Source organism: Solanum verrucosum, unplaced genomic scaffold, assembly GCF_900185275.1.
Source record: "Solanum verrucosum unplaced genomic scaffold, falcon-dt-bn FXZP01000051.1, whole genome shotgun sequence".
Lineage (NCBI taxonomy): Eukaryota > Viridiplantae > Streptophyta > Magnoliopsida > Solanales > Solanaceae > Solanum > Solanum verrucosum.
This window is the reverse complement of record NW_026020110.1, coordinates 2,095,707-2,120,389: the sequence shown is the minus strand read 5'-3', so window position 1 is coordinate 2,120,389 and position 24,683 is coordinate 2,095,707. Positions and strand designations below refer to the sequence as shown.

Sequence of the window (24,683 nt, the reverse complement as noted above, 5' to 3'; positions counted from 1 at the left end):
TATAGCCTTGGTTAATAAATACTCCCTTTGTCCCTAATTATTTGTCCACTTTTCCATTTTTAGTTGTTCTTAATTACTTGTCCATTTTGACAAATCAAGAAAGGACAATTTTTACCTATTATTACCCTCAATTAATTACTTTTTGAAAAAGGTAGAACTTCTTGAAAATCTGAAGTTTTTAATTCATCTATTTCATAATTAATAGGAGTAAAATGGTAAACTCACTATGTCAATCATTATTTTCTTAATAGGTGTGTCAATTCAAAAGTAGACAAGTAATTAAGGACAGAAGGAGTATGTCTTCTACATGGTCTGATATGGTTTATTGGCTGAGTTTTACAGCCCTAGGATAGGGTGTAAGGTGGTATATAGCCTCCAATTGAGGTTGCTTTTATATGTAACACTGATGGAGCTTGTAAAGATAGCTTTGGTTTAAGTTCAGGTGCCTATTGTGTTAGAAATGATGCAGGAAGATTTATATTTGTTGAGACTAGAATGTTGGGTTACTGTACTAACTTGGTGGTAGAGTTCAAAGCATTTCGGCCTGTTAAAAAGATTTTAGAGGGTCTATGGGAGACCCCTTGGAATGTTGCTATGGAAGTAAGGAAGATTTGAAAATTGATGGAAGAGGTTTCAGTTGTGGTGGAGCATGTATTTAGAGAAGGAAATAAGTTGGCTGTTTTTTTAACTAACGAAATTTATTTATTTTTACAAATGTCGATAATACATCTTATAATAATACTCAAGAGCAATAAAGAGATGCAAAATGATCTTAATTATGGACAGAGTTCAAGTTCCAAATTTAAGAATTAGAAAGTTTCAACATGAAGCTTACAATTAATAAGAAATGGTGGAATAAACAATCACAATTATACGTTTACAAACAAGAAGACTTTAGGACCAGCGTGCATGACATACAAATGACAGAAATACAAACTACAAATATTTATTATGTAGGTATTCCTTAATTAAATGGAAAAATTACTTGAATACACAACTTATTTTACCATATTCTCTAAAATTTTCTACCATTTGAAAAAATTGCAAAAAAACTCTACTTTCTCCTATTCTCGGATACATCACTTTACGTGATGCATTGGTTGGATAAATCACTATACGCAATGTATCGGAACATAATACATCACTTTACCCGATGTATCAGTTGGATACATCACTATTCACGATGTATCGATATGTTGAGTGATGTATCCAAAATTGAAACGCAATGTATCGAGACGTTGAGCGATGTATTTAAAATAGGGATGCGATGAATCGGGACATTTTGGATGTATTTGAATTTCACTAAATTTAAGAGATTTTTGTAATTTGATAAAGAGTATGGATAGAATGTAATTAGCTCTTAACACTATGAAATTTGTGTAAAATTCCCTAAAAAAATCACAATTTTTTTTGTAAAGAAAAAACCATTGCATATCTATAATTAAATGTAAATACCTTAAATAATATATAGAAATAGTTAATCCGTCTTCCTCAAAACAGGATATGGGCCAACACACAAGCTATAGGACTACTAACCGGCAGTTAACCCTTAACGCGAATAATAATGATTGATACTAAACCGAAGCCTTTATTTAAAGCAATTCTTATGTTTATAGTGTGGGAAATATAGAGAAGGAGGAATGATATAGCCTTTATTCAGAAATCTATGTTTAATGGCCAAAAATTAATATCCTTAATTAGTTGATAAATCTGTATTCTACCTGTTTATTGGTTGAGTTAGGATAGTGTGTAAGGTGGTATATTGCCTCCAATTGAGGGTAACATTGATGGAGCTCGTAAAGATAATCCTGGTGGTGCCTAATGTGTTAGAAATGATGCAAGAAGATTTGTATTTGTTGAGACTAGAAAGTTGGGTTATTGTACTAACTTGGTGGTAGAGTTCAAAGCATTTCGGCTTGGATTGAAATATATATTGCACCTCTCAGAATCTCGTGCCTCTCACTATGGAAAAAGATTCACTCTCTGTTAAAAAGATTTTAGAGGGTTTCACTATGGGAGACCCTTTTGAATGTTGCTATGGAAGTAAGGAAGATTTAGAGATTGATGGAACTAAGGGGTTTCAGTTGTGGTTAAGTTGGCTGCTTTTTTAACTAAGAAATTTTCCTTTTTTTTAGATGCCGATAATATAATCTTACAAGTTATTATAATAATACTCAAGAATCATCAAGAGATGCAAGAATGATCAGAACCCAACTTCCAAATCTAAGAATTAGAAAGTTACAACATGAAGCTTACAATTAATAAGAAAGTGTGGAATAAATAATCACATCTAAGACTTTAGGACCAACGTTATGACATACAAAGGACAGAAAATATTTTATTATGTAGTTTTTTCTTAATAACAAAATGGAAAAATTACCTAAACACACAACTTATTTACCATATTCTCTAAATTTTCCTACCATTTGAAAAAATTACAAAAATCTCTATTCTCGTATACATCACTATACGCGATGTATCGAGATGTATTCAAAACTAAAATATGATGTATCAAAACATTGAGCAATGTGTCCAAAATGGGGACGCAATGTATCAAGACATTCTGGATGTATCCGAATTTCACTAAATTTAAGAAATTTTTGTAATTTGAAAAAGAGTAGGGATAGAATGTAATTAGCTTTTAACATATCCAACTTCCTCAAAACAAAATATGGGCCAACACACAAGCTATAGGACTACTAACCAGCAGTGAACCCTTAACGCGATTAATAATGATTGACACTAACAAGTCAAAAATCGTAGACCAAGCTGCAATAACCACCACCATTACCATTATGTTCCAATTTCAAGCAAGACGAGATCAGTAAATGAATACTATTTTGTCCATGGTTTAAAATTATAAATTCAGAGTAAATAAAAAATATTTGTAACTTAGGTCACCTACAAGATGATAACGTGATGGACCAGTCCTACTTACCAGCTATCATTTAGGTCTGTAAAATGTTCACAGCAGAATCAAGATTATGAACAGGAGAGTAAACAAAATCATCAAGAAATGGGGAAAAAATTCACATTTAACCAATCATGTGATTACCATTTCTTTCGAATATGGTGAGCAGCATCCAAAGGTAAATCAAATAAGCACAGTACTAAGACAATAAATACTAATAATCGCTACAACAATACAACAAGACAGGCTGAGAAATGAGGATAATATGTTTTGAGGCAAAGGGAATTCCCAAAAATCTATATCTGGTTCAGCAATTGCAAATGCCTGCACAATTTAAAGTTACATAAACGGATTCTGAACTTGATAGAAAATATGTGCCTGGATAATACTAGTTCTAGGAAAATATTTGTGTCGTTTTACCTTTGCTAACCAGTAAACACTGTTCAACAAATATAATCATTTCAACAACAGCTAATATGCACCTCGTCCAACCCTCCGATCATCTCGCCCCCTTCCCATGTATATATCACGGCGATAGTCTTTGGGTGGTGGTCCACCTCTCACTGGAGAACGGCTTCTTTCCCTGATATCACGGGGCCATTGGCCACGAGGTGGTAGTACTGGTGGATGAGGTGGAGATGGTGTTCGCCTTTCATAACCTTTTCTCTCACTCAAATAGCTGTCTCTCCCACGCTCTCTATGTCCCCAATCCAGGGCTGGAGGCCGTTCAAACCTACTTCGGTCCCTACCATCAGCATCAGCAAAATCAGGCCTATCTCTACGGATTGGCGGATCTGCAAACCTCCCTTCATATCTGGAATGAGGAACCCCAGCTCTGAAATCTCGGGGGTCATCTCTAGCCCAGCCACGAGGAGGGGACCTATACCCATTCACAAACCTTCCTGGAGAACGGTTGATTGGGGGGCCAGGATTGCGATGATGAGGAGGAGGGCTGGGATAACCCCTCCGAGGACTCCCTGGAGGTGCATATCGAGGCCTTTTGCACTTATTACAGTTCTCTCGTCTCGCAAAGTTCAAGTTGTTACACCTGCAATGTCAGGAAGCCGAGTAAGATACACAGCTATGACATCTAGAACAGAAGATATTTACTTCCCCTTTTTCTTCTTCGGAGTAAGCAATTATAGTTCTCGCCATGATTTAGAAGTCTGTATCCACAGACACAGGTCAGCAATAGACATCATTCAAACAACCAAAGTGCTACATAATGTCAATGATCTAATGCTTCCACAAAATCAAAGTACATCAGTCCTTTCAAAATCTACTTCTAGAACTGAATACTATTGAAGTAGTTCAATCATTACAATAATCAGAAAAAAACTCAATAAGTCCATTCAATATTCTTACTAGTTTCTCAGTTAGCAGCAAAGTTATCTTTGTTTAAGCTCTTCTTGCATAAAATGATGGTTTATTTGTCACTTAAATTTATTCTAAGCCTTGACAAAACAGAGCTTTTAGCATGAGAGAATTCCAATATAAGTTGTGATTCATCTGGCAACAAGTCACCTGAAGGCAAGGCGTAGGAATCATAGGTGCAAAAGTCATTAACTGCAATTAAAACTGATCATTGATTAGAATCATGTTTCAAGTGCTTCAAATGAAAGTTGGCTTTCAAGCCGATTTATACAGCAATGACAGATTGAAGCTCTCAATTAATTCAATCCATTCAATCAAGGACTTCTACTGAGCCCCAATCTTAGTCGTAGGATTCATAGGTGCAAAAATCATTTACTGCAATTCAAACCAATAAGTGATTAGAATCATGTTTCAAGTACTTCAAATGAAAGTTGGTTCTCAAGAAGTTCTAAAGAGACTATCTCCCATGCAGACGATCCTTATACAGCAACGGCATATTGAAACTCTCAATTAATTCAATGCATTCAATCAAGGAATTCCACTAAGTCACAATCTTAGCAGAGATACCATAACATTTTTAGGCAATGAAGGAGAACCATAAGTTTAGAAGAAAAGAAATGAGACACATTCAAAGGACAACTCAATGCTAACAGAAAATAGGGGAGAAAAAGAACATACAAGGGATCCGTGCACATCCAATCACCATCTCTTGGCCGTACATTTGGATTGCTTCTAGGCAGACCTTCTCCTCTAACTTGCCGTGCACCATAACCAGGTCCATCATAACTTCTGCCCACAAACCTGCCAGTGTGTCTCCCATGACCATAAGGAGGTGAATAGTCTCGATGTCTACCAGGATCTCTACCGCTACCAAATCCATGACTACGTGGTGGGCCACCTGAATGATCAAAATCAGTACTATACCGATGATCTGCATTCCTATGGCGCACAGGTGAAACAGAACCTGCATGCGCTCTATATCCTGAAAAAAATCCAGCGAATCCCAAACATAAGAGGCGCTATATCATGAGAGAAAGTTACCCATATTATTTCCTAATTAAGCTAAAGTGTGAAACCCATGAAATGCCAACAACAATTGGACTATGCTTGTATAACCAGTTACCATTGTTCATAGCCTGATGTCGAAAATAAGAGAAAGAGTAGCATGAAGAGAATGTGAATCTCAAGAGGATGACTGTCTTCAAAGTTATGTCTCAAATTAAATTATTACAGTGCATCAACCGTAGAGAACTACATTTTTCCATATCATCCACACCTGACATGATAATTTATTGAAATCCTCGAGGAAAAATAGACTTGGTTACTAAATGTTAAGCCAGTAGCACGGCGACACTCATTTCACGGTTGCCATTAATTCCCTCTAACCGAATCAAATAAAACCCATTTTCATCTATGAGAAACAACCAATACTACCAACGTAAGCAGTAATTGAGAACTTCAAGCCAGACTCCAAACTGCACCAGAGCCAAGGGACCTTACAATTACTGAACTGATAACAATCCAGGTAAAGTGCATACCATAAATTACCAAACTGCTAACAATTGAATCAAAATCCAACACCTTAGCCAAAGGACTGCAAATTGAATGAAACCAACCATAATCATCATAAACGCTTGTGCAAATGGCTGAGAAAATCCAATCACTGAACTCAACAAACCCCTTTCGCAAACCAGCTCACAGTATGTTGATAAGTCCTATTAAGTTCAAGCTTCTATATGGAATTGATGCGTCGAAACTTACATGGAATCTCTTATTCACCAAAGCAACTAATCCACATGCATACCCAATTCAACTCCTACTTAACCAGCAAATTAAAGTACTAAAAGAATAAATCCCAAAAGCCACTGCCAATTGGAGAAAGCAAAAAACTGAAAAGACTAAAACATTCATTAATTTCCCTGAATCCAATTGGCAAGGATTCGGATGGACTCAAAACACCAATAACCAGACAATCAGTGTCTACCAAATGATCTCTTCATAAGGAGTTGGGGTCTTTGTCATGTTTCACCAGTTACAACTCATCACCCTTGCAGAATTTCCGGCCACTCAACTATACAACTATAAAGACAATCAGCAAAAACACTTCATTCACAACATCAACCATTCAATGATGGATCAGGACTCTCAGATATCTCATGTATCATTCTCCAATCCATACAAGCTGGCAATCAATAGTGCTATCCCATGAAACACAACATGATACAAAAATTTCACAGCCCATGCAAAAGTCCATAAAATATAATACTTGATATATACTCTTTCCTGTTCAAAATACCCCAACAAAATTTCTCACCAGAACCCCACCATGTGCCTTCTTCAAGAGCAAAGTTCTTGCACCAGGCAAAGTGCTCAGCTGTAAAACACAATAGCAAAATTCATTCACAATTTAACACTCCATAAATGATACTGGAGAACAACGGGAATCAAGTGGGTGGATAAATGGTGTTACATCTCACTGAGAAATGTAGAGGCTTGGCACGAAAAAGATCTGTCTGATGAAATAGATCTCTCAAATGTGTCATGTTGATTGCCTAAAGCCTGTAAATCTCCCAAACTACCTCGTAAATATTATCTATAGTAAGAGCCCCTAACAAGTGGATTCAAGGACGATAGGAAGAGTCAAACTGTAGCAACTTCACTATGGCATTAGATATGAAGGAATTGATCATGAACTACAAAATACAAAAATTAGGGAGAAAATTAAAGAAGCTCACAAAGAAGTTGAGCCTCTACTTGTTTAAGCTAGCTGCATATGAGTTCACCAATAGTATACAACATCACTTTCATGGTTTAAACTTTCAGGGACGTATCGTTTTATTTGATGAAACCAGCGAGGTAGTTCACTGCAAAAGCTTGAACGGTGGAGACATACTCCAGAAAGTAAAGGCCTAGGATAAGTAGAAGTAAGATAGGATGTATGCACAACATGTAAGCATGCGTAAGAATTAAGAAAATTTTTAAAACAAAACTAGACCAAAATATCATGACCAAACTCGAAATGTGCTATGAGGGTGTCATGCAACAGACACAGTCATAGCAAAGTGAAAGAGAATGGTTGTGAGACCATCTATACTAAATGGAGAGATTGTTGAGCCTCTAAAGGCCCAACATAGCCACAAGACAAAGCCTCAACGAAATGAGAATGTTAAGATGATTCTGTCATACAAAATTACTAAATGATTAGGAACTGATCAAATAGACAAAAAGTGCAAGTGAAAACCAGAGGAAAAATGACCGAGATGATTAGATCATACTACACAGACCAAATACGTCAGTCAGTGAACTAGGGATGATAACACCATGTTAACTGAAGATGAACTACAATCAAATATAGCACATTTGTCTTAAAAGACCTACATTATCTTAGAAATAACATGGGCTAAATTAAGAATGAAACAAATTAGAAGCAAAGAACTGTTATTAAGTTATAGTAACTATTGACACTTGTAACAAACTAGGCTTCTGCTAAGAGTCTTTTGGTTACATTCTTTTTTTACGCTGAATCTTTTTGGTTATACATTACAACTGTAGGAATTAATGTAAAACTTAGAGATACCCTAATTTGTCCAACAAACAAATAAACTACTAAGCAATGGAGTGCAATAAGCACCGACAGTAGGATTGATATATAGGACGCAAACTGTTAGGGCAGTAGGATTGATATATAGGACGCAAACTGTTAGGGGTCGTTTGGTTTGAAAATGAGTTATGATGGGATAAGTTATGTTGGGATAAGTTATGTTGAGATTAGTTATGATGGGATAAGTTGTGTTGGGATTATTTTTTATTGAGTGTTTGGTTTGTTGTATTCAAAATAATAAATTTTAAGAACAATTTATTTGTTTACAAAAATGCCCTTCATTAATGTAAAAAGTGATATAACAAAAGGGTTGAAAGAGACATTTTTGTCGTTTATCTATTTTATCCCGGTACTAATTATTAATCCCGGGATAAGTTATCCTGAACTTGCCAACCAAACAACAAAATAAGCGGTACTATAATTTAATCCCGGGACTATTTGGTATTATCCCTTACACCAAACGACCCCTTAGGGTTTACCATTGTTGACATCAAATTAACTGATAACCACACTGCAACAGAAGATATAAATGTGTAAGCCAAATGAGACAACTGTCAGCAATTAGCACCCAAAAAGCATGCCCTGACCCTTTGAAAGTGCATGAGTTAACCTGCTCTAAAAACAAAAATGCAAAATGTGTAATATGAAAGGAATGACACGCCACATCCATGAGAAAAAAGGAGACAACACATGTCAATCCATATAGACATACACAGAGTTATTTTAAGAATTTCCAGCAAAAATAAACAATTACTGTAACTTTCACCAACAATCAGATCAATATACTCTGTTCGATCTAGACGTGAAGATCCATAAAAGTTTCCAAGTAATTTGGAATAGTTAACTAAGTGACCTTGAGGGCTCCAAAATTGATAAACAATTATGGTGAAAGAAAAATGATAAGAAAAGGACAAACCATGGCTATCAGAGAATCGATCGGAACGTGAATACGGCGGTGCATCCCGACGAACCTCACCTGGCTCGTAGTCGCTACCGGCACCGCCACCTCCATTTTCTCCGCCACTGTCAGTAGGCCGTACAACTAGGCTGCTCAGGTGCGGTGTCGGCTGGTCCTTCTCACGCGAACCCATATTGCGCTCTCCCTCTCTCTCTGATGCCGCACTCTGTGGAGATTGTCTTTTTTCTGTATGAAACCCTAGTCGGTACCTAGTATTTGGGTATATTGGGGAGATTCCTTCTTTTTCATATTTTACATCACTTTCTGTATTAATTACATATTTATTAAACTATTTTCAGAATAAAAATTATTTTTATATTAAATAAATAAGAATATTTATAAATGATATTAAATTAAATATTTAAGTTATATATTGTCTTTCTAGAATATATTAATGGATAAACATATGTTATTAATTAATATAGTAAGAAATTAATTTATATTTTAAAATTAGTAAATTTTAATTAAATTAATCATAAAAACTAAGGGGTCATTTGGTAGGTTGTGTAAAAATAATGCTAAATAAAGTATATTAACAATGCTTGCATTAATAATGTTTGTATTAGTTATACTTGCATTAGTTATATATATAGATTATTTCTTATGTGTTGTTTGCTTTGGTGTATTAAAAACAACTTCAAAAATATCCTCCACAATTATTTTGAAAAGGATATAAAAGGGGTTTTGAGGGGTATTTATTTCTTTGAAATGTTAATGCATGCATTAAATTCCTTGATATTACTAATACCTAGATATTTCATGGTATTAGTAATACACTCTCTAATATACATTAGAGCATGAAAAAAGTGCATCAAACAAGGTATCACTAATACATAAAGCTAATACATGCATTAATTTTGCTAATACACTCTACCAAAACAATCCCTAAAAGTATCAAACATCATGAAATGTATATTTAACAAAAAGATTAATATTATAAATGTAATGACATAAAATTATTAAAACTAAAAGTACAAGATTTCTTTCACTCCAATGGTCTTTCACAAGCAACATTAGAGGGCTGAAGTAATTAAGAGTTTGCAACCTCAAGTTGTAGATGAAACATAAAGAGATAGTTGAACTCAAATCAGTTCAACATTTAATAAGCAATTAAACAACATCCAATCAATAAATTAATCATCCATACATTGCACATTCCTAAGAATAGGGAGATAAGCTACTCACAACAAAATGTAATAGAAATATACCAAAATTCTCATCCTTAATAGCTACTTGATTTGAAATTCTAAGATTTCAATCCCCAAAACCTTCAATATCAAGAAGGCTCTACCCAATTTTCAAGTACAAGCTTAATCTCCAATAGTAGGAATTTTTTTGTAGAGAGTTAGAAAATTCATAATGGCAAAAAGTATCTCTCTTCAAAAAGTTATTTATATGTTCACAAAACTTTTCTTGAAAATGCCCTCTATGTCATTTCGGTGAACTAAGTCGGCGAGGGCACGCCGAGTAGGTCAATGATGCGCCGAGTCGGTCGGCGATGCGCAATCATCATCAATCAGGCTTTCCAACTTTTATTTTTTTCCTTAAGGTGTATTAAATTTGACGACACCAATGACCTTCGCCGAATCACTTCGGTTATACGCAACCTTCTCCCTTCTATGGCCAAACTTAGATGAACTTGAGGGATGAGAAATATAACCTTCGACAATGTGCTGAGTCAACTTGGGCGATGCTCAACACTGCCTTTGCATATTTCTCCAAATCCTTTGACTTCTTTTGATCTCTTTTATCTTCATATCATCTGTATGCTCTCATATCTGAAATACAAACACATTTTGATCAGAAAAGTACATTGTGGACATTACCTTTGGTGAAATAGAAGCCTAATATGAGTCCAAAATCCTTGATTGTTCACTACTATAAAAATTTCAAAAATAATGGATTGTCTCCTATCAGCGCACAATTTAACGTCACAGCACAACGCAAACTACCTCATCTTTTATGTCTTAATTTTGAAGATATGAATCGCTTCCCCAATTTAAGATCGAGAACATGGTTATTCAATGACACTAATCTTCTTTTGATCTTCAATGAAACTAATCTTCTTTTGATCCCAAAACATCATATCATGGAATCTCCTTTCATTCTCATCTATGTGAATAACAAATCAACTCATTACCTCACGAAAGGCTATCTTTCGACCAGATTTGGCAACTAGAATTGAACCACAATTTCTCTTTCGAGCAAACTATAGAAATCAAACCTAAATTGCATGCATCAAGTTATTTACCCACTTTAATTGATCTCTTTTGAGTGTCAATTAAAGATCTAGACAAGGATTAAGTTTGAAATCTTAACTCATACATGCTAAATTACTCAAATCTATGAATGAACAACAATAAATTAGAGTAAGGCACAAGACCCAAAATTAAATCAACACCCAATCACACCCCTAGAATCAAGGATTTAGCCAGTCATTATAATAGGAGTAGAAAGTATAATAATGTTGTTTCCAGCCATAAAAGAGTTAGAAATTTGCAACAATCTTCAATACCCACTTCAAATTTTACTCATAATCGTCAATTACAAGAGTGTTAGAAAAACTCCTAAAGAGCCTAGTTCTTAATATAAAAAATAAAGTACAGTAGAACACTAAATTTTGGAAATGGAAAAAACTCTCCTCTTTCTCTATCTGGCTACTTATAGTTCACCAAAAATTAGCCTAAAATTCCATACGTGACTCACTCGACAACGTTAGTCAGCCTTGCCTAACACATTCAGCGATTCACCGTCTCTGTTCTTTAGCTAGCCCTTCATTTGCTTCAAGCTTCAGGTGTTTGAACCTCAGTTGGCAAACTCGATCGAGTCAGCCTATCATGTTCAATAGATCACTGATTACTATCATGTTTGCCCATTCAACTTTCTTTTTTACTCAAAAGTTTGTCACCTTTAACGATGGAACTTCAGCTCACCCAACGACATCGGTGAATTGTTGTTTCAACTTTAGTCTGTCAACTTGCCTTGAATATTTTTAATTGTGAACACTGTCAACTTGGGCGAGCTTTGACCAATTGGGCGATCTGCCCTTTTGGTTAGGCGACTACCCATTTGGAGTTTGTAATCCTTCCAATGTTTTTGACCTCCTTTTTCATATACTCATCCTTGCCTTGTCTTTTATCCTTTATAACTTCAAAATGTCAAAATATCATCATATAAGGACACAAATAGGCATTGCGGACACTAATTGTTGAACTAAAAAGGCTTCAAGTGAGTGGAAATCTACGACTAATCAATACCCCTAACTTAAACATTTGCTTGTCCTCAAGTAAATCAAGAACACAATTAGTTCAACAAGGCTGTCTACAACAATTCTCAAATGCCACTGAACATGCAAGTGTCACCAAAAAACTACTAAAAAGTAAATGGAATATTGAAATCATGCTCAAGAAGCTTCAAAAGATGACTGGTCGATATCAATACAAGCTCAAGCTCACTCATGCTCTCTAATAATGCAAAATCATATTGCTTCAAGAAAACCATTTAAGTGCGCTCACATAAAAAAAAAAGAGCTCTCACAAAGCACATCAACAAAGAAGTTAGGAATCAATACAACTCCTCACTCTCTAAAAAAAAATACATGCAAGTTGCATCCCATAGGTTTGCCTATATTATCCAATAATCACACAACCTAGTTTAAGCAAGATCTCAAGGGTATTTTAAGCTTGAAATGGGGCTAAGGATAAAGGTATGGTCAATTTGACTTAGTGACTTCACCTTTTCAAAGCATTGTTGTACTCATTTTCATATCTTCTCAAGTTCTTTTCATTTTTTCCACTTGAAAACTCAAACCTCAATTTTTCACTCAATTTATTGGACACCCTTTTTATTTCATCACAACCTTCTTTTTATTTCATCACAACCTTCTTTTTATTTCATTTTCATGTTTTTGCTCACTTTTTTTATAAGGAGGGGTTCCTTTTTTTTGCTATAAACTTTAAGGTTGAATCTCACTTTTCTCTATTCTTTTTCACTTGAATTTCTTTTCTCCTTCCTTTCCACACCCCAAGTTAGGATTTTGGCCTAAATTGGCTATTTAAACAAATCAATACTTAGAAAAGAGTTTATTAGTGAGAAGTTAAGAACATATTTGGATCAAGAGTTTTCAACAAAGATGACAACAAATGATTTAGGCTCAAATGATGCCAAGATGGTTGCACACCCTCACTAGGTAGTCACAAAAGGTATGAAGTTTTTGGGTTCCCTCTAAAAAATTGTGTTCAAGATCATTTCTTGCATTCACCAAGGCTAGACAATTAGATTAACAAGGAAAATTCTAGGAATCAACAAGCATGCTTTTAAGTATGACATCACCACACATGACACTTTAAACACAGTCATTTAACACAACTCTACAAAATCAAAAGACATGTGTGCGATGTTCATTGCAAGGCTCACATCAATACGCAGCTAGTCAACACAAAAATAAAAAAGATCATTCGCAAGTAAAGCAACACTGATTTTCTCATGTAATATCAACACACGATACATCTCTCTTCATAAGTACTATCCAAGACATCAATATTGAACAAAATCAATCATGAAATTTCATCGATGAAAACACAAGCCATAACTCCAAAAATATGAGCCAATGGTTAGAGGGCCAAAATGAGATTAAAACCAACCAAATATCATAAATAAAACAAAAATACTACAATATCTCAAAATAAAATTGAAATAACAAAATACAATCCAAAAAGGGGAATGTAGGCACATGTACCCTTACCCCACAAAAAAATATTAAGCAGCATCTTCAATGCTATCAAAATGCAAGTGCGGGAGGAGAATGATTGAAAGGTCCCCCTGACAGGCTATGCCTCTAAACAAATCTGATTCTAAGGCTCGGAGGGGATAACATCATGTCGGTATCAGTACCTCACACAACTGAAACAGAAGGCAACAATGTAGCATCAACCAGGGCATCATTGTATGGCACATCGGGATGAGGAATAGTAGAGTCTTAAGGACAGACCCTACTAGTGCCAACCATGGAAGTATCTAAATTCACGTGCACTGTCGACTCTTCTATCTCATGTAGCTTTGCTAAAGTCTCAGCAATCACCCTTTCACCGTCTCTCTGAAACTCATCCTCATTAGTCTTCTAGGCTACATCATCCTCGGCATCATCAACATCTGTTGGGTGATCAGCTACCCTACTAGGTGCGTTAGTTCTCAGTTTAGTAGGAGGCACAACCTTTGGCATTTCGAGCAAGGAAACCTCACCCCACAACATCGAAATATCAATAGACCTTAGTTAGTCCACATTATCCCTAAGGGTAGCTATGTCACCCCTTGACTTAGTCAAATCATTAGAGTTGCCCTCACAGTTGTCTCTCGCTTAAACTCTAGAAATGAGGTTGTCCAACCTTTCCCCATACAAAGCTAAAGTGGCGCAATGTAACACAACAACAACCCTAACTGGGCACATAGAAGCCTCAATAGACCTCTCAATAAATATGGGCATCTCCCTTTCAATCCTAACACCCTAAAATCCATAGAATGGGCAAGGTTACACATTTGATAAAAATCAAGGCCTAGTTCAAGGGAGGTCAGGGTGTAGGGGTAAGTGTAGTCGAAGTGAATAGTGCATAAGAATAAAAGGCATAACGAGGGTGGAGTGATACATGAAGGCTCCACTAAAGGAGCGGGACGAGTAGTGTCAGACTCTAGAGTAGTGAAATCCATTACCAATATGGTGTCAGGTAGTGGCGTCTTCCTTCTGGCTACATCGTTCCTCAGATAATCAGCTTATATCCTATAAATGTCATTGGATAAGGCGGGGGTAACTCAGACATCAGTAATCTCCTTGTATGGCACTCTGACAGCTGATTTATCTTTGACGTTTATCAAATACATTAATCCAATTCTAAGTGTCGATGATCGTTAAGCAATATATAACCCAACAAATGAGTTGGGGTTGAATCCCATAGGGAGCGGTACATGTCCAAATTCTATCAAAAAGTACAAATGTGATCTAGCTAGTTATAGGAATAAACATTATCGAAAAAAATATGATATAAATCAAAAGGGGTGACACGAATGTCAGATGGGGGTTTTCGTTTGCAATTATCAACTACAACGAAGTCATAAACAATTTGAAACAATCAATAAGGAGAAGAATTCTTGGGATGTGATCGATTATAGGCAAATTTTGATATATGGGTAATTGAAACTACTAGTAAACAACTACAAATCAGTGGTTAGGCTAGACTATAAGGGAGATAACTTTCTCTCGAACAACTATCTCGAATCATTTCTTTTGAACATCAAAAAGCGTAGAAATGAAGAACAACCCACACCTTACTTCATCCACTCTCTCAAGCTAGATGGGTAGGATTGGGTTTAGGATTCACTCTCTCGAGCTGAACCCAACTCAACCCAATACCTACAAACCATTAATCAATAGTCTTAGTTCTAAAATCTCTCTCTCGAGCAAGCTAAGAACACAAACTTAGAACTACATTTGCAACTACAGTTCATAAATTAAACCACAACTAATGATTAAACCCACTTCAATATAGCATTTAAACTAGTAATTAACAATACTCGTAAACTAATTCAACACATAATCATATGATCACACCCCAAGAATTGGGGTTTTAGCCAAACATTATAAAAAAGTAAAAACGTTTACCAAATCGATTATCCATCAACTGGTAAGAGTAATTAAGCCTTTACAATGCTCAAAATAAAAAAAAATTAGTAACCCACTTGCAAAATCTCTTAATTGAATCTCCAAAAACCTTCAAGTCTACTGAGAAGCTATTCTAAAATGGTAGTGAGCTAAAATCTAGAAAAGAGAACTCTTAAATTAACAGTTCAAACTTCAATTTATAGTTGCCAAAAATTAGCTACGAAGGGCCATTAGGCGAGATAAGTCGGGTTCGCCGAGTGGTTCGGCGAACCGCCCTTTTGCTCTTTCTATCGCCTTTTTGCCTTAGTTCTCATCATCCTCATGTCCTATGACTTGGGCGATCACTCTTGGCATCGCAGAACTGCTCGACGATTCGCCGACGGCCCCTTTCCTGACGTCGACTTGGTTTCTTCCCTCAGGGCTGGCACACTGGAACTTTAGGCAGTCAAAATATCCACTCGGCAATTCGCCAAGTGCTTTTTGCGATCATCAGGCTCGCCTTTCTTCAATTCTTCAGTTAGTTTTGTTCTTTTTCGCTTGTTAGTGTCCTTGCTTTGCTCCTCAATCCATATACCTAAAAATCAAGGCTTTAACATCAGTTTATAGCACAAATAAAGCATTGAGGACACTAAAACTATATAAACAAAGCCCCAAATGAGTCCAAATCTTGGACTCATCAACACCCCCAACTTAAACTTTTGCTTGTCCTCCAATAAAACTCAAGATTAACAGTTCAAAAGGATGTCTCAAACAATACTGCATAAGACTTAACATGAATGCACACAACAAGGTTCAACTTACTCATGTAATGATCAATTGTGCACTCAAAGATTCAAATTGTGACTCACCATTATCAAAGATGCTCAAGTTCACAATACTTGCTTCAAATGCAAGTTCAAGCTCAACAAAGGTACTCAAATACCTTTACAACAAAGATGATTCCATATCCACACAAAATTCTTCAACAATTTAGAGTTTCGGAATCACATGCGACTCTCACACTCACAAAGATGAACACATACATGACTTCACCCATAGGGTTGCCCTTATTTTCCAATCAGCATTAGTTTCAGCTCACTCAAGATCACAAAGGTCTTTTCAAGGCTTGTAACGGGGCTGAGTGTAAAGGTATGATCATTTAGGCTTAGTGGCTTCTACCTTCATGAAGTGTGGTCTGAACATCACTTTTCTCCTTTTCTTTAACGTTTTAATCATGCTCATAATCCACCCCATCATTCAACTTCATATGAACTACCGGATACCCCATTTCTTTTGCAACTTCCACTACTTTATTTCACAACTTTTTCATTCATTTTCTTTGCTTTCTTCTTTTCTCTTTTTTTTACATGGAGCAGTTCCATCTTTTTCAAAACCATTACTCAAAGGGGGATTTTTCACACTTCTTGACTTTCCTTCTCTTTTCACCACACCCCCAACTTAGGCTTTTGGACTAAGTTGGCTATTCAAACAGACCACACTTCATGAAAGTTATGGGTGAATGGATAAAGAGAGGTCACAATTGTTCAAGTTGCTTCCAAGAAAAGGATAAGACTTAAGAGGGTTCAAGCAAGGTTCACACATCTCACAAGGTTGGCCACAAAATAGGTATATTGTCAAATTGTTTCACTCTTCAAAATTATTGCCTAAGATCATTTCAAGTGCTTGCATCACTCAATCAATTGGACCAACAAGGCAAATTCTAGGTGTCATCACACGCAATGTTCAAAGTAATCTCATCACACAAGGCATTGACACCAATATCAAACAAAGACTCCACACTTTCTAGCTAATGTGTAATATTCATCACAAGAGGCTCATTCGATAATCGGCTAGTCACAATGAGATACTAAAAGTTCACACATTGTCTATGCAACTTCATTGGCCTCATCGTAGCAGCACATTTATTTCGTTTAATTAAGAACACTATTCAAGTCATCATTATTGATCACAATCGATACTCAAATTTGCACAAGAACAACCACAATCACACACAATAGAGGTGGCGAAAATTTTAAAATTAGGATCAAAACTATTTCCATTCAAAACAAGGGGCCATAAGCTGAAACATCCACAAGATCAAGATCAAAACATATATAAATTAACAAAATCAGCCCAATATTCACAAACAAAATAAAATCACAAGAGGTAGGTATGGAAATACCTCACCCCACCCAACAAAAAGAAGCAGTTGTCTTTAAATGCAACTAAAACAACATAAAGTATCTCAAAATAACATAGAGGGAGGTAAAAATGTCATCCTACCAGGCTAATCTGGGTGAAGTTTGCATCTCAGTCACTCCATCTATCGGGGCATCAGTGCCCGGTGTAGCGTCAATTGTGGCTCCACTGGGGCCAGCCATATTAGTGTCTCTCAAGAAGCCTGTCGGGCAATCTCGAACATGGCACCCTCTAAGTCGGCCAGATGCTCATAAACAGTTGCATCTCACAGCAGTGTCCTCTATAATGTCATCTCCGGTGATAGCAAGAGGCACTATAGTACAGACTGAAATCTCAACACTCGGATCATCTAGGATCTCCACTGTCCCAAATAGTGAAGTAAAGTCTATGAACTTTAGATGGTCCACATCCTTCCTCAGCTTAGAAACATCGGCTTTCAAAGTTGTTACCTCAGTAGTAACTGATGAATCCACAAATTGGACTCATTTAGGGCTATATTTTAATAGAAATTGTGTCCTCAAATGCTTATTTTATCTTAATATTTGATGAAAACCCTTACGCTATAGGTATTTGAAGTTTGAAGGAAAATATGGATATTACGTCGCAAAAAGAAACGAAAAGGCTGAAAAGAACGAAAAAATGAAGGCTTGAGGATCGCTGAGTCCACTTGGCGAGTCGCCGAAGGGTCTTACTTCGCCTTTTGTTCCAGTGTGCTGAGCCCTGAAGGAAAGGATCAAGTCAGCGGAAAAAAGGAGGATTCAGCGCATCGCCGAGAAGTTTCGCGAAGCAGTACCATGTCCCCTAATGACCCAGAGCACGACGATGTTGAAGGCTGGTGCAAGACGACGATGAACTACACCAAAGGGTGAATTGCCAAGTTGATCGGTGATTCCGACTAACGACACCGAATGATCCGCTGCAACACAAATCTGTGAAAACTATAAATACTAGTTACAGTTGTAGTTTTAAAAGTCAAACAATTATTATAATTTTCATATAGAATAGTATTTTTTGATATTTTTGCTCTAAGTTTGAGAGGGTTTTGAAGACTTGAAGATCCAAAGGGTTCCATCTTCAAGATTTGGATTTGGGTCTCTTGGATTCTTAAATTTTGGCCTATATCAAGACTTAAATCTTCATACCCAGTTGAATGTGAGCTCAATTTGGTATAAAATTTCTATCTCTTATACATGTGTGGCTAAAAATCCCAATTCTTGGGGTATGATTTAGCGAATATGGGTTAAGATAATTGTTAGGTCTTGCTTACTGATAGTTTAATCGTAGTTTGATTGTGATTTCGTTTAGTAGTTGTTGATGAATTTAATGAATTTGTAGTTGCAAATACAAGTTTATTTATGTGTTTTCGGCTTGCTCGAGAGAGAGGTCGTAAAACTAAAACTACTAAATTGATGGCCAGTGGTAGTGGGTCGACATGAGGTTCAACTCGAGAGAGTGAATCCTAGTTTCATTCCCACACACTCAGCTCGAGAGAGAGAGTGGGTTAAGGCGTAGGCTGGTCTTCACGTAGCGAGTGGGTGTCCGAGAGAAACGCATTTGAAACAGGGTAAGTTGCTCAAGAGAGAGCTTATCCCCCTTAAAGTTTAGCTTAGTCACAATTATTCTATGAATCTTCTATTGAAAATAATCCCGTCACATCCCAAGGATCTCCTCTCATTTCTTAGAAATCCTTGTTTATTTTGCTATTTTTACTTACTTGTGACAAAACCCCCCATTATTAATTGACACCATATTGTCCCCCTTTAATTTACAATGTTTTTAATCGTTAATGTCTTTAGCTACGACTAGTTAGAACTAAATTTTATTTTTCTATTAATTCTCAAAACCACTCCCTTGGGAACGATCCCAACCCTTGGTTGGGTTACTAAACTATTGTACGATCGTAGACACTAGCATCAGAATTTGTGTCTTGATTATGCAAACATCAAAATGGCGCCACTGCTGGGGAGTGGTTTTATTTGGGAATTCTTAGATTAGTAGAATTTTTGTTCTTAATAGTTGTAGTCTACTTACCTAATTTTTAGTTTTGTTTTGTTTGTTGTGTGAATATTTTAGAAAGCATGAGTGTTAATGATAGCAACGGTAGCTAGGTAGGCCACCAAGACTTCATCGAAAATCTCAACGATGTCCAAGAGCCCAACATCAATGGCCCCCATATCATGGGAAGTGTTGGAGCCATCCGTTTACCCCCAGCCAAGGGAAATGCAGTGTTCCACATACGAGCACCATGTTGCAACTCTTGCAACTAAAGAGACTTTTTAGCGGACTGGCTTATGAGGATCCTCACGAGCATCTCGTTGTGATTAGCCATTTATCAAATAGATTTTCTTGTGATGACCGTTGCACACTAGCAAAAATGTGGAGTCTTATTTGACTTAACTGTCGATGCCTTGTGTGATAAGCTTTCCAAGAACCATGCATGAAAACACCTAGAATTTGCCATGTTGGTCCGGTTGACTAAGTAAGAATTTCTCTTGATATGATCTTAGGCTACTTCGAAGAGTGTGAATCAATTTGACATATATCTCTTTTGTGACTTACGTTGTGAGGGTGTGATTCTCTCTTGAACACACCCTTCTTTGAAAGAAACTTGATGAAAACTAGACATTTCTTAATACATTACCTATAATCCTCTTGAATTGTGGCTAATTGAATAGCCAACTTAGGCCAAAGTGTGGTGAAAAAGAAAAGGGAAAGTCAAGAAGTGCAAGGAAAGTCTCCTTCAACCCATGGTGTTGAGAAAAAATGATCCCTTCCATATATAATAATAATAAAAAAAAGAGTATATATAAAAATAAAAATAAAAGTTGTGGAATAAAGTACCAAAGAAATAGGGTTTCTAACAATCCATAGGAAGCGAATAATAGGATGACCTATGATGCACTAATGAAAATGATGAAGGAAAAAGAAAGGAAGTGTTGAGAGCACCACATTTCATGAGGATAAAAGTCACTAAGCCTAAATGATCATACCTTTGCACTCAGCCCCGTTACAAGCCTTGTTAAGACCTTTGTCATCTTGAAAAAGTCGAAACAAATGTTGATTGGAAAAAATGAGCAAACCTATGGGTGAAAGCATACATTGTGTTCATCTTTGTAAGTGTGAGCATTGTATCTGATTCTTGAACTTTAAATTGATTATACATTTGCATGTGAAAATAGAATCATCATTTGTGTGAGGGCTTTCGAAGGCTTTTGTTGAGCTTGAACTTGCATTTAAAGCAAGTATTGTGAGCTTCAGAATCTTTGGTAATGGTGTGTCACAACTTGAATCTTTGAGTACACAATTGATCCTTGCATAAGTAAATTGAGTCTTGTTGTGTACATTCAGAATTGAGTCTTCTGTAGCACTGTTTGAAACATCCTTGTTGAACTACTAAACTTGAGTTTTACTTGAGGACAAACAAAAGTTTAAGTTGGGGTGTTGATGAGTCCACAAATTGGACTTATTTATGGCTATATTTTAATAGAAAATTGTGTCCTCAAATGCTTATTTTATCTCAATATCTGATGAAAACCCTTAAGTTTTAGGTATTTGAAGTTTGAAGGAAAGCATATCCACTACGTCGCAAAAAGGAACGAAAAGATTGAAAAGAAAGAGGAAATGAAGGCTTGAGGATCACCTAGTCCACTTGGTGAGTAGCCGAAGGGTCTTACTTCGCCTTTTGTTCCAGTATGCTGAGCCCTGAAGGAAAGGATCAAGTCAGAGGAAAAAGGGAGCATTCGGTGCATCGCTGAAAAGTTTCGCGATACCATGTCTCCCAATGACCCAGACCATGACGATGTTGAAGGCTGGTGCAAGACGGCGATGAACTACACTAAACGGTGAATCGCCGAGTTGATCGGCGATTCAGACTAATGACGTTGAATGATCCGCTGCAGCACAAATCTTTGAAAACTATAAATACTAGTTACAATTGTTGTTTTAAGAGTCGAACAATTATTATAATTTTCATACAGAATAATATTTTTTGATTTTTTTATCTAAGTTTGAGAGGGTTTTGAAGACTTGAAGATCCAAAGGGTTCCATCTTCAATATTTGGATTTGGGTCTCTTGGATTCTTAAATTTTGGCTTGTATCAAGACTTAAATCTTCATACCCAGTTGAATGTGAGCTCAATTTGGTATAAAATTTCTATCTCTTATACATGTGTAGCTAAAACCCCCAATTCTTGGGGTGTGATTTAGAAAATATGGGTTAAGATAATTGTTGGGTCTTGCTTGCTGATTGTTTAATCGTAGTTTGATTGTGATTTCGTTTAGTAGTTGTTGATGAATTTAATGAATTTGTAGTTGCAAATACAAGTTTATTTATGTGTTTTCGGCTTGCTCGAGAGAGAGGTCGTAAAACTAAAACTACTAAATTGATGGCCAGTGGTAGTGGGTCGACATGAGGTTCAACTCGAGAGAGTGAATCCTAGTTTCATTCCCACACACTCAGCTCGAGAGAGAGAGTGGGTTAAGGCGTAGGCTGGTCTTCATGCAGCAAGTGGGTGTCCGAGAGGAACGCATTTGAAACGGGGTAAGTTGCTCGAGAGAGAGCTTATCCCCCTTAAAGTTTGCCTAGTCACAATTATTCTATGAATCTTCTATCGAAAGCATGTACCCAATAATCTAGCTTAACCCGTATTCCAGTCACATCCCAAGGATCCTCTCTCATTTCTTAGAAATCCTTGTTTATTTTGCTGTTTTTACTTACTTGTGACAAAACCCCTCATTGTTAATTGAAACTCTTGTGTCCCCCTTTAATTTCAATGATTTTAATCATTAACGTCTTTAGCTACGACTAGTTTGAACTAATTTTTTTTCTATTAATTCTCAAAACCACTCCCTTGGGACGATCCCAACCCTTGGTTGGGTTACTAAACTATTGTACGATTGTAGACACTTTCATCGGAAGTTGTGTCTTGATTACACAAACATCAGTAACACCCTTCCCTCTCTCACAAACCTCAACTCTCGCTGAGAGGGCAGCAATGGAAGCCCTGAGAGGAGTCAACGTAGCAGTAATAGCTTTTTCAATCAACCAGGGTAGCTTGACCTCTAGCCGAGAAACCTGCACATCGGCAGAATGGGCTAGGTGCCCCATCTTGAGGAGCATGGCCTGAGTGATCGGAGTCCTGGAGGCAGTGGTACCATCATTAACTCTAGGGGCGGGGGAGAAGCAGAAGAACTCGGGGTCTGAGAAGGAATAGAACTAGAGGTACTTGAAGTCCCGGAGGCCAGAGTTGGCAAGGCTGCCTCTGCAGGTAATGAATAAATATCAGCCTCCGGGGATGTATCCACCGGAGCTGACCTCCTCCTATCAGCCTTGTACCATGTGTACTTGGCCTCTATGCACCGGATGTTGGTGAAAGATGTAGGTGTAACCTCAACATCCCTCTTCTCGTCACGAGGAACTCCAACCCGACAACACAACTTTGTAATGAGTACTGTAAATGGAAGGGATGTATGTGGTGCTATTTGGCCCTCATGGTCATCTCTTGCTCGATAATAAACCCCAAGTTCAGCCTCTTCCTGGCTATGATAGATCTGAGACATGCCGCCTTTGGGTGGCGGAGAATGGACTCGTTCTATGACGGCATGGTTGAGCTACTGATGAATCCAAACCAGTATCAAGCTGCTATATTCGGATCCTTCTTCTCGATAGGCGCTCCGGCCTCAATCCACCTTGGGGTGGTGTCAGAAATAAGGGGTGCTAGCCAGCCCTTTAGATCATCCAGAGTCTGTGCCGTGATCATACTCTGGTACTGATGCTCAACGTCTGCAGCCCTCTCAAATACAACGTTGATATGATCGCTGCTCATCTCACTGTTGTCCCTCGGACCACCACAGACTCCAACGGTTTTAAGGCACTAGCCTTCTTCTTTTCCTTGGGTACCAGGTCACTGTAGCATAAAACTCCCGGACCCATGTAGGAATGTATGGGCCACGGGGACTGGTGAAGACCTCGAACCTGTGGAATCGGAGAGTGTCCCACACATTTGGGTATCTGTCCACTACACCATCCCTGGACAATCTCTTTTCTTCCAAAATGGTCCTTAATCCCTCGGCCTTTAACTGGTTGAGTAACCGGGGAGGAGGACCCTGAACTGGTGGTGTTGGAACCACCGTCTATGCTGGAGCTAGCACTACATCTGAAGTAGGAGGGGTTGGCTCCAGAATCCTAGACGGATCATTACGAGTTTTGGAACGTAGCTCTACTCACCGGGCCTGTAGCAACTGATTATGCTTAGGCTCAGAGAATGAAGCCTAAGAATCAAAGGACTCCCCCTTACTACCGGAGTTGTGCTCCGGTGTCTCAACTACGGGAGCCTTGCCCTTGCATTTGCCTCCCTTTGGAGGTAACTTCTTGCTCCTTGTATAAGAAGCAACTGCTTCCTCATTGATAATAATCCCTCGTGCCCGCTTACGGGGTGGCTTGCCACTATCATCTAGATTTGTTCTAGCCATATCTGCAAAATACATAGAAACGTATCAAAAACAATTCAAGAAAAATGCAGAAATTAAGGTTACAGAAAGACTCGTCGAACCAGTCGGCGAGTTACTTAGGCGAGCTAGATGGGGCTCACTGAAAATACCAGCCCTAAAAATTTCCAGAATCAAGGCAAGTCAGCGATGTTCAGGGCCATTCGGCGAATCGCTGACACCAATCGGCGAGCTTGGGGTAGCCCGCCGAAAGTTACAGTGCATTTTAAGGGTTAGGGACGTAGAAAGGACGATCAAGAAGACCTTTCAGCAAGTCGTCGAGTAAACTCGGTGAGCACATACATATCGTCGAAATTTATAGAATGAAATCAACCAAACCTCAAAGTTAAAGGCGATCTGAGGGGGACTTCGGGGAACTGCCAATCCACTTGGTGAGCTCGACAATGCTTATCAAGCGGCCAAACGTGCCAATTTTCAACCCCAAACTTCAAAATCAAACCCACAACCCCTGCATTCAAAATCAAACACATGCACTAATGAATTAGCATCAGTCCCATACTAC

The 24,683-nt window shown here is 37.5% G+C and overlaps 1 protein-coding gene across 2 annotated transcripts; it reads right to left on the bottom strand.

The window, feature by feature from the left end:
- Positions 1 to 3,179: 3,179 nt before the first annotated feature.
- Positions 3,180 to 9,046, bottom strand: LOC125825390 (uncharacterized). 2 transcript variants are annotated; one of them, XM_049504735.1, is made up of 3 exons: positions 8,803 to 9,046; positions 4,964 to 5,267; positions 3,180 to 3,959 (listed from the first exon to the last, which is right to left on the bottom strand). In XM_049504735.1, the coding sequence occupies exons 1-3, from the start codon at positions 8,975 to 8,977 to the stop codon at positions 3,383 to 3,385; spliced, it is 1,056 nt and encodes a 351-aa protein (XP_049360692.1). In that variant the 5' UTR covers positions 8,978 to 9,046; the 3' UTR covers positions 3,180 to 3,382. The 2 variants fall into 2 exon arrangements, with proteins under 2 accessions (XP_049360692.1, XP_049360693.1); XM_049504736.1 differs by having other exon boundaries at positions 4,964 to 5,183.
- Between the last annotated feature and the right edge of the window lie 15,637 nt (positions 9,047 to 24,683).